The sequence below is a fragment of the Sander lucioperca genome, chromosome 13 (assembly GCF_008315115.2).
Source record: "Sander lucioperca isolate FBNREF2018 chromosome 13, SLUC_FBN_1.2, whole genome shotgun sequence".
NCBI lineage: Eukaryota > Metazoa > Chordata > Actinopteri > Perciformes > Percidae > Sander > Sander lucioperca.
This window is the reverse complement of record NC_050185.1, coordinates 2,412,501-2,428,540: the sequence shown is the minus strand read 5'-3', so window position 1 is coordinate 2,428,540 and position 16,040 is coordinate 2,412,501. Positions and strand designations below refer to the sequence as shown.

The following is a 16,040-nucleotide window of genomic DNA, read 5'->3' as shown; positions in this document are numbered from 1 at the left end:
ATCAGAATCAGCTTTATTGGCCAGGTTGGCGTAAAACGGTTAATCTTTGCTCTCAAAGTACAACGCTTACTTAACATATCAAGAATAAAAACAGAAAGGACAGTAAGAAATATAAAAAAATACCGATACTAATATACAGTATAACAATATAATATAATTTACAAATTTACAAGAAATATACAATAACAATTGAAGAGAGGGAAGGAATAATGCAATGTGAGTATAGTCTGAGATTTAAGATTTAAATATAAATATATAATAGTGCGAGGCAGTTCAGTGTGTAATCATGGGTTATTTACTCTGTTGGCAGTCATTCCATCACACAGCAGCCTTTAGGCATGTCACTGGTGTTTGCTAGCAGATGGAATTGACGAGGATGCACTATCACTACAGCCAATACTCTTACTTCCCTTGCTCCAGTATTTTCTCCATTACTTCCTCTCAGTGACGGACTGGCCATCTGGAATTTGGGCAAATGCCAGAAGGGCCGCCCCCCCTATGCACCCCTATGGGCCACTACTGATAATGTATCTTTGGTTAATTTTGATAAGTTATTTTATGCATGCAGCCTAGAGCTGGGCAATATATTGATATTGTGATATGAGACTAGATATCGTCTTAGATTTTGGATATCGCAATATGGTAAGTGTTGTCTTTTCCTGGTTTTAAAGGCAGCATTACAGTAAAGTGCTGTCATTGTCTGAACTTACCAGACTGTTGTAACTGTTCTATTATTTACCTTTACCCACTTCTTCATTATATACACATCACTGATGATTATTTATCAAAAATCTCATTGTGTAAATATTTTGTGAAAGCACCGATAGTCAACACTACAATATCGTTGCGGTATCGATATCGAGGTATTTGGTCAAAAATATCGTGATATTTGATTTTCTCCATATTGCCCAGCCCTAACGCAGCCACAGATATTCAAGATTGTAAAGTGTGTGGAAGGATACACTCGGAAGGCAGAGTTACTAATTTCCAAGCTAGGTTATTGACAAAAATAGGGCCGGTGTGGGCCGTTTTTTGATCCCAGTCCGTCACTGCGTTCCTCTTGTCTCTTCTTGCTCTCATCACATAGAAAACTTTCAGCAAAATGGAGGGAATAGTGGGAGTGTAGTCGCCACATACAGTTGCTGCTCTGCTGTTCTTTCAAAGCCCTATCAAAAACACAAGCCTCGGTGGACCCGGCGGTGAAAATCGATGCTTGTTACTGCCGGGCTACTGGAACTCAAACTGACAACTCCTGGCAGGATCTGTGATAACTTGAAGGATGCTGGACTGGTTCTTTTTTAAGTCCTCAGGACTGCTTTTTTGCGAATGCTTCTCTGATTTGCATCCAAAGTTCTCTGAATGTTTTTAAGATGAGAATCGTTTAGCCGCACCATCCTCTGCATTATCGATGTTGGTATTTGATGTTTCGCAGAGGCCAATTCTGGATTATTCATACCATACATAATGTGCTGCAGAAACTTAAGGAAAGTTATTTTAAAGTCCAAGTAGATGCTTTGCTGCCCCCCCTCAGAGTTGTTACTGGGTTTAGAAACTAAATCAAAGCTTAATAAACTCCCAAGCCTCTCAGCCACATTTAACCATGAGTAAACTTTTTGTGTAAAAATGGTCTGTTGGGCTCAACTGTCTGTTCCTGTTGGACCAGAAAAGACGCCACTGTTTGCTCTTTATCTACTGCAAGCTGCTTCTGTCTTGTCAACTTGCCCAAATATCTAGCCAAAACTCATTTCAGCTGTTTCGCCAGCACAAGAGGCCATACTCAGAGGGAGCATGAAACAGAGTTGTTAGTGAAAGGGCATTTTTTGGAGCTGCCTTTGAGAGTTTGGATCTTTTTGCTACCAATTTCCACAATCCCCTCTTCTAAAGGAAGAGCAAAAAGCCCCTACTCATAAATCTGTTCATGGCCCCAAGAGAGACATGATAAAAACACCCTATTTCCTTTTGCAAAGTTGACCCTGCCCATTTAGATGCTTAGCATCAACATAGGCTCAATTAAGGAGGTTGTCTCTTTATGGCTGGCACTTTGTATTCTCATGCAAGTGCCTCATTTTGATGTCCCCACAGGGTCAAAGAGTAGGAGGCTGCAGAGAAAGCACTCCAGCCTGCCTCACTGCTGCCAATTTAACTTTGAATGCACATTTGCAAATCAATTCCTGTGGCTTTTGTGGAAATCGAGAGGAGGAGGAGGAGGCAACAAAGCTGTAAAACAACAAATTCTGTAAGAGGGAAGGCAGCCCGCTAAAAAGAATTGCAGATGAGGGAGAGATGGGAATAGCAAAGTTGTTGAATTGTCTTTGATTGTCGTTCTACGCCCTTCCCCTCTCTCCTCTGTCCCTTCTTTAAACTTCCTACGTCCCTTCTGTTTTCCTATGTTTTTGTGTCTAAGTGACCGATGGGAACAACAATCTTTGACATTGGTCCAGTATTAAGTGAGACCGCTGCAGTTGGCAGCGGTGAAACAAGCTGTGATGCAACGTTAATAGGGCAATTGCGCACCTTCAATTTACGTCCACTAAAAGTGCTGTTTTTGCCACTGACAGGCTCAGATTATTATTCTGAGTTTCTGACATCATTATGAAAGGATCCCTACAGAGATAGACCTTTTAGTTAAAGAGTAAGATCCTTTTAGTTTAACATGAAACAGCCCCGAAATCCCCATCACCAAACTACACCAGACTCCATTTAAAGTGGCCATATTCTGCTCATTTTCAGGTTCATAATTGTAATTTGAGATTGTATCAGAATAGGTTTACATGGTTTAATTTATAAAAACACCATATTTTTGTTGTACTGCACATTGCTGCAGCTCCTCTTTTCACCCTGTGTGTTGAGCTCTCTGTTTTAGCTACAGAGTGAGACATCTCAACTTCTGTAAGATCTTTGTTGTCAGTTGCACTTACTCAGTAGCTAGGTAAGGACTACATGAGCTAGCTAGCTGTTTCTCCAACTTCGGCCTGTACAAGGCAGGATTAGCTGGGAGACTTCTTCTAAACGAGGGCGCACTTCCAATTTTGTGTGGAATACCTGCAGAACAGGGACATGGAAGTAGTTCTATACAACTTATTTTGTACATTAGGGTAAATTTGTGTGTGTTGTAGCAGTGTTTTGCCATTGAGAACGAGCTAGCATGCTAACGGTTAGCCCCCTAGCCCCCTCGTTTTGGCTAGTGACGGAGAAAGCCGTGCAGATTTTGACCAGCTCACCCAGAGACTGAAGGCAGGACACATTCAGAAACCGTATCTCACTCTAAACAGCATGGATGTTTTTTTTTTTCAAAGTTTGTATGTGTGTGGAAGCACCAGAGCCACAAAAGAACACCCCAAATCCCAGAAAAAGTGATTTTTTCATAATATGGGCACTTTAAAGAAACGGTAATTTTCATCATAAAACACACTTTATTCAACTTTTATTGTTCTGGAAGTTCATCTTAAAAACACCATTAACAGTTATGTCTTTTTTTTAAGTAGAATTGGGTGGTTATCTTGTGTTCAGTGTGAGGGTTAGCTCAGCTTAGCCTTCATTTTAGTTGCTAAGCCAGAGCATGGCTTAATCTTTCTTTTTACCACAAGTCACTACCAGAGTGATAAGGAATGCAGGCTTTTGATATACTGCAGTATTCTGATTTATTTTCAAGTCCTTCATGCAGGAATGAAAGGCATTTCTCACCCTGTCAGGGTGGAAGACGTGATGGGGCTGAAGTGCCATCCATGTTTTATGTCCTTTTCCCTGCAGGCCTGTTTAGTGAACAGAATAGTTTTGATCCTATGTGTGATGACACATACTGTACACCTTCTACAGTATGAGCTGGGAGGCTGGCTCGGGCGTGGGTGCATGGCATGCTGGACCTTCTGCAGTGAAACAGTTGGTAAGTAGGTGTGAGGATTTTTGTTGCCCTCACGATTGACCTGATTCTGTATCGGACAAAATCAGCATCCTTCAGGGATTTATTGTATGAGTCAGAGCATCATCTGAGCATCATACCATCTGTGTTTGGGAATACGTGTTTGTGGAATGCAAGTCTGGAGGAGGCTGCAGGGGGAAGTGCATATTTACATTCTAATCTGTTGAGGTGCAGAAAAAGTTTCTGCTTGTCATCGCAAGTGAATAGCTTGTCAAGTAGAATTATGCTTGAAACGAACTTTTCACAGCTCTCAATATTCCGAATCAGAAGATCTACACGAGATAACAATCTCTCTCTTACGTTTCAACTTTTTCTTGGAACGTTTTCCTTCTTTCCAGTGATTGCACTGTCGAGGCCTCGTTTCAACAGCAGCACAGTGAGCACACCACCAATCACACGCTCCGAAACGAGTTGACAGTCACTCGTTTGACCTGTGACTTCTCAGCAGGGGATTATTTCTGGATACTTGGAGCGGGATTATTTTCATACCAGAAGAAGCTGCATTGTCATCACGTTGTCATGCAGTCAAATGAATGCACTTGTGAGTTGGTATTAGAATGTTTGTTTTTTTAAACATTTTTCTATTTCAGGACTTTCAGACATTGTAAAGTTGATCTTCACAGTCACAAGTATTGATGTCACTTTCCTTTGTGTCAATAGCCTGAGCCCCCCACATACAAATAAATCGCCACCCCCCCATTCTAGTAGCATTTCAAGTCAAGTCAAGAGTACTGGAGCGATGTGTGTGAGTTAAGAGGAAGTAAATCTGCTTGGAGATGAAAGCCCACTTTTGTTTGTGGTGAAATAAAGCTGGGGAGTTGGCAAGCGGGGGCGGGGGGAATCCACTGTAGATCTTTGGCAGTGGGCCTCCGTTTTTAATTTATATCAGCAGAGCCACTTGTTCTTGTACTCGATGAGAAAAAGTTGTGCCTCAGCACTTTGCCATCCTCCATTATAGAAAGGACATTGCAGCAGGAGTTTGTGCTCCCCGTGGCTGTTGTGTTGCAATTTTTCTCGTTTCTTTCGGTGCACTTGTGTCTCAAGCACTATTTCACTGTCACCCTCCCAGGCTTTATTCTCTCCTCCTCCCATTTACCCCAGTCAAAATGACTTTGAAGTTGTTGACAGAAATTCACTCTGTATGCATTTGTGTCGATGTTTTCGCTAGAAGGTAAATTCAAGCGTATATTATTTTGCATTAAATAGATACTGTGCACATTTCCGACTGAAGCATGGGCCCATTGTTTGCCATCGGTGTTTCATTTTGGCTGAGATCTGATAACTGTAATGGCTTTTGTAGAATCTATCTCTAGGATCGGTCCACAGGAGCTCGAGCGTCACCGTGGTACATCGATAACAATGTAGGAGGGACCTCTGATGTTTCCGTTTAAGCCATTTATTGTCACTATGCACACATTTAGAGCAATAGGAGATGATGAGGCTTGATGGTTATGGTTTTTGCATCACGATATCATGATACGCTGTAGCCCGCTATAGCATATCATTCATATTAATTCAACGATATGCTGAGCCCTTGTGCCCTGTGTGGAAGGCTCCCAATGTTTTCAGACACATGTATGCAGGTTTGTCTTTCAATTTGTCACCCGTCTGTCAGTTTGCATTATCAGTAAAAATGACAGTAAAGGCAAGATATAAAAACATTTTCCCTACTGATGACTGACAGCTATCAGATGTACAAGGGGAATCACACATATATCCTTCAAGTGTAGTACACTGGGAATTTAGACTATAATTCCTCTTCTCTCCATGCACCATTCTTGTCAAGCACTCCTACAGCATCCCTGTGGTTTCATTAGCTCACATGTAGCTTTGCGATTTGCTGCCATCCTGCTGTAGTACACCACGGGCAGGAGCTAATAGGCCCTCAGAGGGCCCAGACTTTCCTTTTTGACACCCTTCTCGAGACAACCAGTCGTACTCTCCAGACTCTCCATTTTACCCAATTTGAGTTCATCTTTTCAAGCCTCGCCCTATCTGTTACATCCATCTATGCTCACTGTAGCACACGCAGCTTAGGAATTCAAATGTCCTCGAGTTGTGTGGCAGCGCAGTCAGTCTCTATCAACAAGCAGATCTGAACCTTTGTACCGTCATACTGATGTACATCCCGCGGCTGCACTAGCTTGTGCAGAAATCACTATCATTACAGCGATATCAGTGTAGATTACAAAGATGGCTCATTATCTGTAAAAAAAAAAAAAAAGTCATCTTGGATGCAGTCACACTCACGTACAGTATGGGGCCAGAGCTTTTCAATGTGTAGAAGACCATAGCCGAGAGATCATTTCATCATGTCTGAATGTCCTCGGATGATAGGCGTATCATCTTTAAGAGCTGGTGTTCAGTGCTTGCCACTTGGACGTTCTCTTGTTGATATTTAGCTCAGTCGACATGGTCGCCTCCTTCTCTTTAAAAGCCTTCGCTTTACATTTCCACATGGCTGGTTCCAACCAGCTTGGACTGTAAAATTTATGAGTCCGCTCTTAAAGGCTCTGTCCCGCTGAGCTCTCACCACAGACAAACCCACACACACACACACACACACACACACACACACACACACACAAAACTCCCGACCAGACAGACTCAGTTCAGCCAAGATGCATGTGCTACCCTACAGCTATTAAAATGAATGGTCTCTATCTACTGCTCAGAGACCTTGAGGGACAAGAGGCTGTTAGCAAGAAAATGACCTGTGTATTCCACATGATAGCTGCCTTGTAAGAAAATATTGCCTTTTTTTATTTTTATAAATGCATCACATCAAATGTTTTAACTGGTAGTCCTGCAAATAAGAATAATAATGCAAAATTTAACCCTCAACTGCCATTCACCCAATGCAAGCTAAAAACTCAAGGTAAAATATGGTAAATATTCAGTTTGAAAACGAAAGAGACAAAAAAAAAAAAAAGAACATGAGTAATGCCTTTCTCTCCATTAAGGGCAACGCAAGAGAAGTCTAAAATGTATATCTGATCTCATTCACACACCAGCTGCAATTTGATTCATACTAGCAACTTCAAAGCCTCCAATACCATTTCCTCCTTTTTTTAGAACTTTCTATTTCCTTCATGTTTGTGAATGTAATTGCATTGAGAGCAGGGCCATCAGACGGTACTCTATATTCCCATCAGCGACAAGACTTTAGCTGAGTTCTTAATCCCCCAAAGAGGATTTGCCACTTTGAGGGCAGGAATTTTGACTGCTTTTTTATCAGGTGTTATCAGGAAAGTCTGAACTTTTGAACTCCTTCTCATTCACGCACCTGTGGGAAGAACCATTACGACTTTCTTATGTTGGACCTGTTTCCAATGGTATATGCTGTAGGCACAGTGTCAGCTGCCTTTCCAAAGGAAATGAAGAGCACAGGAAACAAGTTGCTATCTTGATTACCTCTTGGAGGTTTGAGATTTACCCACACTGCAACAGGCTCCCGCCTCTTTCTCTGTCTGATCAGTTGTGGCTTCATCTTCTTTCTTTTTATAACTTTGTGCACAAACTAAGACCCTACACCAAAACTAAAAAATCACCCTTAAATTCCTATATAAACATACCCTATATGGCCACCTGACCGTCACACCTATATGAGCTTGTTGGACATCCCATTCTAGAACCATTGGCATCAGTATGGAGTTGGACCGCCCTTTGCAGCTATAACAGCTGCCACTCCTCTGGGAAAGCTTTCCACAAGATTTATGAGTGTGTCTGTGGGAATTTGTGCCCATTCAGCTAAAAGAGCTGTTGTGAGGTCAGGCACTGCTGTTTGACGAGAAGGCCTGGCTTGCAATGGCTGTTCTAATTCCTCCCAAAGGTGTTCAGTGGGGTTGAGGTCAGTGCTCTGTGCAGGCCAATCCAGTTCCACCATACCCAACTTGTCTAACCATGTCTTTGTGGACCGCAAAGGGCCTTTCCCAGACTCTTGCCACAAAGCTGGAAGCGCCCAATTGGCTTACATGTCTTTGTATCCTATAGCCTTCACTGGAACTAAGGTGCCTAGCCCAAACCCTGAGAATCAGCCCCAGACCATTATCCCTCCTCCACCAAACTTTACAGTAGGCGCTATGCATTCCACTAGGTAGCGTTCTCCTGGCATCCACCACACCCAGATTGGTCCATTAGACTGCCAGATAGTGAAGCGTGTATCATCACTCCAAACAACATGTTTCCAGCTCCAGAGTCCAGTTGCGGCGTGCTTTACACCACTCCAGCCGACGCTTGGCATTCTGCATGGTGATGTGAGGCTTGTGTGCAGCTGCTCGGCCATGGAAAACCATTTCATGAAGCTCCCGGCGCGCCGTTCGGGTTCTGATGTTGCTTTCAGAGGCAGTTTGGAGCTCTGTAGTGAGTGATGCAACACATGACAGGCGGTACAGAACTTAACTAAGCAAACTTTAACTAAGCAATGACTTATTCCACAAGAACAGCATCATAGGGGTGAAACCCAACTCGGGCGACAGCGGCTACTGTGTGATGCAGGAGCTACAAAACTCCTAAAGGCTGAACAAAGCAATTCATGTTTTCTGTCTTCGCTCTGCAATCTTCTTCTGCAGATGTTCTGAAAACACAAAGTTGCGTAGCATGCTGCCATAGTGGCTAAAGCATGCAACACTGTGACCGTGAAAAATGGTTTTAATTTAAAATAGCATAGCAACCCCCTGTTGCAAAGTCATAAATGCTGCAACAATCATCACTGGAACAAAACCTGGTTATTCTGAAAAGAAGTGGCGAGACGCACCTCCTGTTGTCATTCTTTCATATGCTCTCCAGGGGGAAAATTTTACTTGTGCCTCACGGTGCTTGAGTTTGGGTTATTGCTTTTTATTTTTTATACATAATTGTACCGCCAACATGCCGTCAGTCAAATTGGAGGAGGAAGAGGAAAGACAGAGGGGTAAAAAAGCAATTTCAAAGCTTGAAATAAAAACCTGTGGGAATTACTTTGGCCACATCTCCGTCTGCTTCTGTCTCAGGTCTTCATTTATTTCTTTCAATCAGACTTTTAAAAATAAAGCTAGAGATTCTGCAGACAGTCTGAAAACACTGACAAGAAACACCGCACATTTATGTTAAGTCATTTACAGAAACTTGCACCACGCAGAGCTTTGCAAATGATTATGTTAAAAAGAAAACACCAGTTTGAATGTTTGAAGTATTTTCAAAAAAAGTATATATTGGAGTTGGTTGTACATTTTTGATATCTGAATATTTCAGTAGTTCAGCCAACCTACTTTCCCATGAGCTTATGATTAGCACTGTTCTACCATGTTTACTTCTCTCCTGCTGCCCCTCCACTGCTGGAGAATTTGGTTTTGGTTTGATAGATGCAGAAATTAGAGCATGTAATTTCAAACCTCTTGATTTATAGTTCCAATGTAACTGTTGAGTAATTACATTACACGCTTGCGTCACACAGCCATGTTGCCTGTGTTAAAAATGTGTTTTTCTTTTCTTCTGCAGCCTTTTACAGGCCAAGCTCGAGAGGTTTGGAGAGAGTTGTGCTGCCCGCTTGCCTCTTGTATGCTGAGGTTTATTATACTGCTTACTCTTCCTACACTAGCGCAACCACCCTCTTTACATCCGGCATCTGCAAACAATCTAAACGCATCATGTTGTCACACAGACTGGAAAAGCTGTGCCTTCCTTTTCAATCTGTTGTCTATTGTGTAAGCTTTAAAACAGTGGTTCCCAACCTTTTTTCCTTGGCGCCCCTCTACTTGTGTCTAAGAAAAGCTGAGCCCCCCCTCCGAAACCGAAGTTGAGGTAACGTTCGCTTACTTTCTTTTTTGATACAGAGGAGTTATCAGCACTTTTACGTTTCTCCGCCATGTTTCATTCATAAAATAGTGATGCCGTGGCAGCAGGAAAAACGAGGATGATAGCAGCTAGCAGCTAGCAGCTGACCTGATGACAGCAGGGTCCCAGGTTAAGAGGTCCCGGAGGTTTGGCCTACTAAGTAGCCTGCCTACAAGTTTAAGCGAAAACAAAAATATATAGTTTTTATACAGACTTTTGTATACATTATATATTTATCATAATTTGTTTAACATGTGCAAATATTTTTTTTTTTACCTCAACCTCAAACCAGATAAAGACTTGCGCCCCCCCTGTGATCTTTGCCGCCCCCCTTAGGGGTCCCCGGACCCCAGGTTGGGAACCACTGCTTTAAAACACCAAATGGCTCTGGTTTGGAGATAAATTAGCTATAATTATTTCCCAAAATTCAGTCCTGTTGCTGACACCTAACACTCATACCGGTGTTGTAAAATCAGGTTTGCACCAACGTAACAAAGAGCGCGTCAGAAACAACAACCTTGATGCACTAGGTCGTAACTCTTTCTCTTCCGTCTGTTGTTGTCTTTTCTCCAGGATCTCGACCCAGGCTCGAGGATGCGCCGCCCCGCATCGTAGAACACCCGTCTGATCTGATCGTGTCCAAGGGCGAGCCGGCCACCCTAAACTGTAAGGCCGAAGGACGGCCGACTCCAATGGTGGAGTGGTACAAAGATGGTGAGCGCGTCGAGACGGATCGGGAGGACCCTCGATCCCACCGGATGCTCTTGCCCAGCGGCTCCCTCTTCTTCCTGCGAATTGTACACGGGAGGCGAAGCAAACCCGACGAGGGCATCTATGTGTGCGTGGCGCGCAACTACCTGGGAGAGGCTGTCAGTCGCAATGCGTCGCTGGAGGTGGCAAGTAAGTCTTTAATTGTTTGCTATTTTGGCTGGAGTGCTCAGGTGTGTGTGTGTGTGTGTTTGTGTGCGCGCGGAATTCAGTAAAGGACAGATGACATGTGACGCTACAGTGATACTAAAGACAGTAATGTCTAGAACTGCCCCCCCTCTTAGTTGATTAGTCGACTAATCGGTCGTTTTGGTCTTAAGTCGACTCAGATTTCTTAAGTCCATTAGTCATATTTTATGCGTTTTTCATGCTGAATGACTTATTTCCAAGAAACTCACGTGCACATCTCTGGCAAACACAAGATTTAAAGTGGTGCGTTTGCATGACTATGTGGAAAAACTCAGTTTCCCAGATCTGTCCGTTGAATCAACTGATCAATTAGTCGACAAAACCAGTTGAGTGTTGGTCGATTAAGAATATCTTTAATCGAGGACAGCCCTAGCAGCATCAAGCAACATCAACTACCATTTCATCATGATAACGGGCTGAATACAAAACCTCACACACCGAGAAAACTAAAGGAACACAGCGGGCAATGCAACACAAGTTTGTGTATAGCTAAGAAGAGATAGCTGTGATAGCCCAGTGCTTGTCCACATATCAGGTGTCAGACATTGTGTCATGTATTATGTAGTTCCAGTAATAAGGAAACAAATGAAATCCCAGATAGATTTCACAAGTAATGCTGTTAGCTGCACTGTAACAGCAGAGGAGTGTAGAGGCAGCTCCAGAGGACTCTGTGCTCTCTCATCATCACTATCACTCGGCTGAGTTAACTGAAGACGCCACCCCTGACCTTGGTGTCAGATCTCTTGGCGGGGGGGGGGGGCTGGCCACCATCCTCGTCTCCTCTCCGGCCTCCGACATCACATCCATATCTTGTCCCGCTCCAGAGAGCCTGGCCTCTGCGACCTGGCCTGTTAATGTAGATGGATGACAGCTAGCTCCTGCAAAGAGATAACAGTTGTCGCCACTGGACAGGAAAGCTAAAAAAAAAAAAAAATAACTTCCTGGCAGGGAGAGGAGGAAAGGCCACTGTTGGTTGGCAGCTTCTCTCTAGCAGATGTTACTTCCTTAAAATACAACTAACTCCTGTCAGATGGGTTTCCAACAGACACTTGGGGATTTTTTTCCCCCTCTCCATAACAAGGCTGCTTGTAATTAGTGACACTTTAATGGAATGCAGATAGGGCCAATTAAATCTAGTCCTCATTACCTTCACTGTTAGAATATATCTTTAAAGTATAACTTTGTTTTGAAAGCATGTATGAATACAAATATAGTATATAGAGGACTGGTTTATTGCTGCATCCAGGTAGGTGTTTTTGTTAGGGATAGAGTGAATATAGGGCCGGTTTTTGGCAGTTTGCAGGTTATCTGTATCTGTGTTTTATTTGCCTGATAACCAATAAAGTTAATGGATTAAGAAGTGTTCTACTTTGGTTTGACTACAGCTCTGTGTCTGTCCCTCTGCTTCAGTTTGACTCCCCACTGAGCTGACTTCATGTCCCCCCCACAACACTATCTGACTCTCTGTTACTTGGTATTATGTTGAAAGTTTCTCATTTATTAAATAATTGCTTAAAGTTCTCATATTATCCTTTTTTTACTTTCCCTTTCCTTTATAGTGTTATATATCTTTTTGTGCACGTTATAGGTTTACAAAGTGAAAAAGTCCAAAGTCCACCCCAAAGGGACTTACCATCTCCAACAGAAAACACTGTTCACAAACAGCTCCAAACAGCTCTATTGTAGTCCAGCCTTTACTTCAGAGACAAACGTGGTCACTTTGGAACACACGTTATAATGCTCACCTAGCTGCTAGCATGGCACACCCTCATACTCTGCTTCTGACTGGCTAGTAGTCCTTACCTAGGTACTGTCAGGGCACACCCTCATACTCTGCTTCTGACTGGCTAGTAGTCCTTACCTAGCTACTGTCAGGGCACGCCCTCATACTCTGCTTCTGACTGGCTAGTAGTCCTTACCTAGCTACTGTCAGGGCACGCCCTCATACTCTGCTTCTGACTGGCTAGTAGTCCTTACCTAGGTACTGTCAGGACACGCCCTCATACTCTGCTTCTGACTGGCTAGTAGTCCTTACCTAGCTACTGAGCATGTGCGACTTCCAACAAAGATGGAACAGAAGTGAGATGTCTCACTCTGTAGCTAAAAGAGAGAGCTCAACACACAGGGTGAAAAGAGGAGCTGCAGCAATGAGCAGTACAACAAAAATATGGTGTTTTTTGAAAATTAAACCATGTAAACCTATTCTGATATAACCTCTAAATACAATTATGAACCTGAAAATGAGCGTAATATGAGCACTTAAAAGCTTTTAAACAAAGTTTTATGTTGTAACATTCCAAAATCTTAATTTTGACTTAAAAGATTTTCATTTTCACTGTAAATACATATTGGTTCCAAATATCGGTTATCGGTTTTATTAACTACTAATAATCGGTATTGGCCTTGAAATACCAATATCGGTCGATCCCTAGTTTTTGTTATGACACATTGTCAGAAAATAATGTGACTTGTGTTTTCAAAATGGACTACAAACCAGGTGCTGCTGAATGACTTATGGACAAAATGGTCGAAAGAGTACATACTGATCATTGTGTTGATATTGACAGCCGGCACACAAAATGAACTTTTGCCTCTGTTGTGCTTTGCTTATCTTCAAATCTGGATTAGAATGAGTCAGAACAGCATGCTGTTAGCGGCTGTTAGCAGAAGCACCCGTTAAGATTGAAACATTTCCTCTAACCCCTTCACTCCGGCCTCTCCTAATATCATCCACCCGTCCAAACTGAAAATATCTCAGGAATTTCTCATCGCACTAACAGAAACCAGCTGAAAGCGCTAAAAGAAACTCCATTCCCATTAAAAAAAAATCAGTGAAACTCTAGACTCCTGTCAAACACCTCGCCCATCATATTTTCCTGAAAGGCTGCAGCCCCTAACTTAATAATCAGGCTGGATTTTCACTGACTGCCTCCACAGAAAAGCAGCCCATGAATCATTCTCTCTCCTCTATAAACAGCTGGGATCTGTGCACTGTGTCCCGTCACCTTTGCTAAAAGCTGCATGAGGAATTGCCTTTAACCTTGCTCTTGCTCTGTTTAGGTATCAGCATCAGAAGCTGCGGGGTATTTGTGATTTAAGCCGTATATGGAAACCGAGCAGGTAGATTAGGCGGTGTTAGGCGGTGTTGTGAATCACTTTTCACAGAGCTGGTTATGAGAAAGAGCATAGGAGTAGAGCAGTGACAGATGCTATAACTTCCACTCCCTACGAATAATCCCTAATGGGTTTCTGTGCGCTGTGCTAGTTTTGAGCTCTCCTTTTGAGTTGAAAAGGAATTGTCCTTGCTCTTTTTTAATTAATAATGACATTACGATAGTGCTTACTCACAACTAAAGACGCATTATTATAATGTTGCTTCGTAGTCTGGATGGACACAAACGGAAACTTTTGGAAAGGTTGATGCACGTCAGTCAGTCTTATCGGTTGGTGTTCTTTCTCCAAAGTATTTTCTGTATTTTCAGCGTGTGCATCCATGATTTTCAACCGCAGAGTAACGTCAGAAAATCTGTTTCCTGTGTACACTGGCACGCACATCCCCAGTGTGTGTGAACGGTCACGTGATATGCGTTGTCAGCTAAAACTCTAGTGTGGACGGAGAACGTTTTTGTCTCAAAACGCTGTTTAAAAATGAAAACGTAGTAGTGTGGATGTAGCCTGAGCCAGCTGGTTTTAATACCAGTGTCTTGCAGTCTGCACGGCCACGCAGCTGATCAGTTCATCTGTTTTTCTGTTTATCAAGCTTTCTGTTGCACGGTCCTTCGGGCAGTGACATTCTCTGCAGCTGTCTGCAAACAGATACACGCACAGGGACACAACTCGGGGCCCAGCAGTGGTTCTGCCAGCCTAATCCATGGTGGGAGAGGAAAAACTGCAAGTGTGTGTTTTACTTGTGTCTTCTTGAGTGTGCGTCTGCCTGCACAGCCACACAAACCCACAACAAACACACTTTTGGAGCATTGCCTCCAGAGAGAGAGAGAGAAAGAGAGAGGGAGAGAAATAGAGAGAGAGGTTATATTGAACAAACAGTGGGCCAGTGCCAAAGCCAAGCCAGGGCCAGCGCCTGCCAGCCCTCTCTGCATGGCACCATTGGGGCCGGAGATAAGGCCACGGTCACATAAGCCCGCCTGGAGCTGCCAGGGGGCTCAGCATGGCACCAGGGAAGGCGCAAGATGGCACTTTGTGGCATGGTGTCACTTCACTCCCCAGCCTGTGACTTGGAAGCACTGGGGGCAAACTGAGAGGGAGCTGCATTGTGTGTCGGTGTGTATATTTGGTATCGGGATGGGAGCCAGCACAGTGGGAAGGGTGGAAGGTTCGGGAAGTTTAACCCCTCACAGTCCATCTGCTGCAGGCTGAGAAGCAGGCAGGGTGGTGAAGGGTGGCCACTGAGCGGCAGTATGGATGAACTGGCAGAATGTTGCAAGTGCTGACACATAGACCTGCCTTAAGAGTTTGTCTAGAAAGTGCTTTATTTTGTTCCATGTCATGTGTTAATTTCTTTGTGCATGTACCAAAGGGTAGAGCTGTAATCGGGCCTTAAAAGTTCGGCCCGACAAGGCCCAAACCCGACAGAATTCAGCCCGAGCCCGACAAGTACATTTTGATTGACAGCTTTTTAAAAGCCTGAACCTGTTTACAGCCCATCATTATTCAAATATGCGCCCGCACACAGCTCTTTTGCCTTTTGTCAAGAATTAGTCATTTATACATTTTTTAACATAATTTATTCATGACTGACGGAGGCTATAGGCCACTTGGAAGTTGGAACAAAGAAATAAAATAAGTCCTCCAGAGGCCAGCCTCTGTTACACCTCCTCAGCATCCATGTTCGCACTAATCGAAACGCATCACCTGACTGCTCATTTACTGCGCAACACGGAGCGCTAGCCAGAGCCCGGCCCGAGCCCGTGTAACATGATAGAAATTAAGACTGAACCCGACCGTTCGGGCAAAGATCTTCAGCTCTACCAAAGGGGCCAGGATGAAAGATCTTTTTTAAAATAGAGCTTTTACTACAGCTTGTCTGGACATTTTCTCATGTAGAATTGAAGCGGCAGTTGATAAGCGAGTCCTTAGAGGTCAAACAAAGTAACACTAGACCTTCCATCATCTCAGCTGTGCACAAAGTTATGGATTTTTAGCTACGCGCCCAGACAGATTGGAAAAGATTGGCGCCGAAATAAAAATAGCTGCGCTACGCTTACACCTGCGGTGTGTTCCTGGTGTGACATGGAGAAAGACACGTCTGTAATTCAGTGGATAGATTTTTTTGAGCTTCACAACTCCTGTAAAATGACTTGTTTCACTATCAGAATTTGATCCATTGAAT

At 43.3% G+C, this 16,040-nt stretch overlaps 1 protein-coding gene across 4 annotated transcripts in view; it reads left to right on the top strand.

The window, feature by feature from the left end:
* robo3 (roundabout, axon guidance receptor, homolog 3 (Drosophila)) overlaps nucleotides 1–16,040 on the top strand; it is a 105,308-nt gene that overhangs the window by 12,281 nt on the left and 76,987 nt on the right. For all 4 annotated transcript variants that reach the window (XM_036008935.1, XM_031310901.2, XM_036008937.1 and 1 more), the window contains exon 2: nucleotides 10,307–10,633. In XM_036008935.1, coding sequence (XP_035864828.1) covers nucleotides 10,307–10,633 — 327 coding nt within the window. The remainder of the gene's footprint in view (nucleotides 1–10,306; nucleotides 10,634–16,040) is intronic.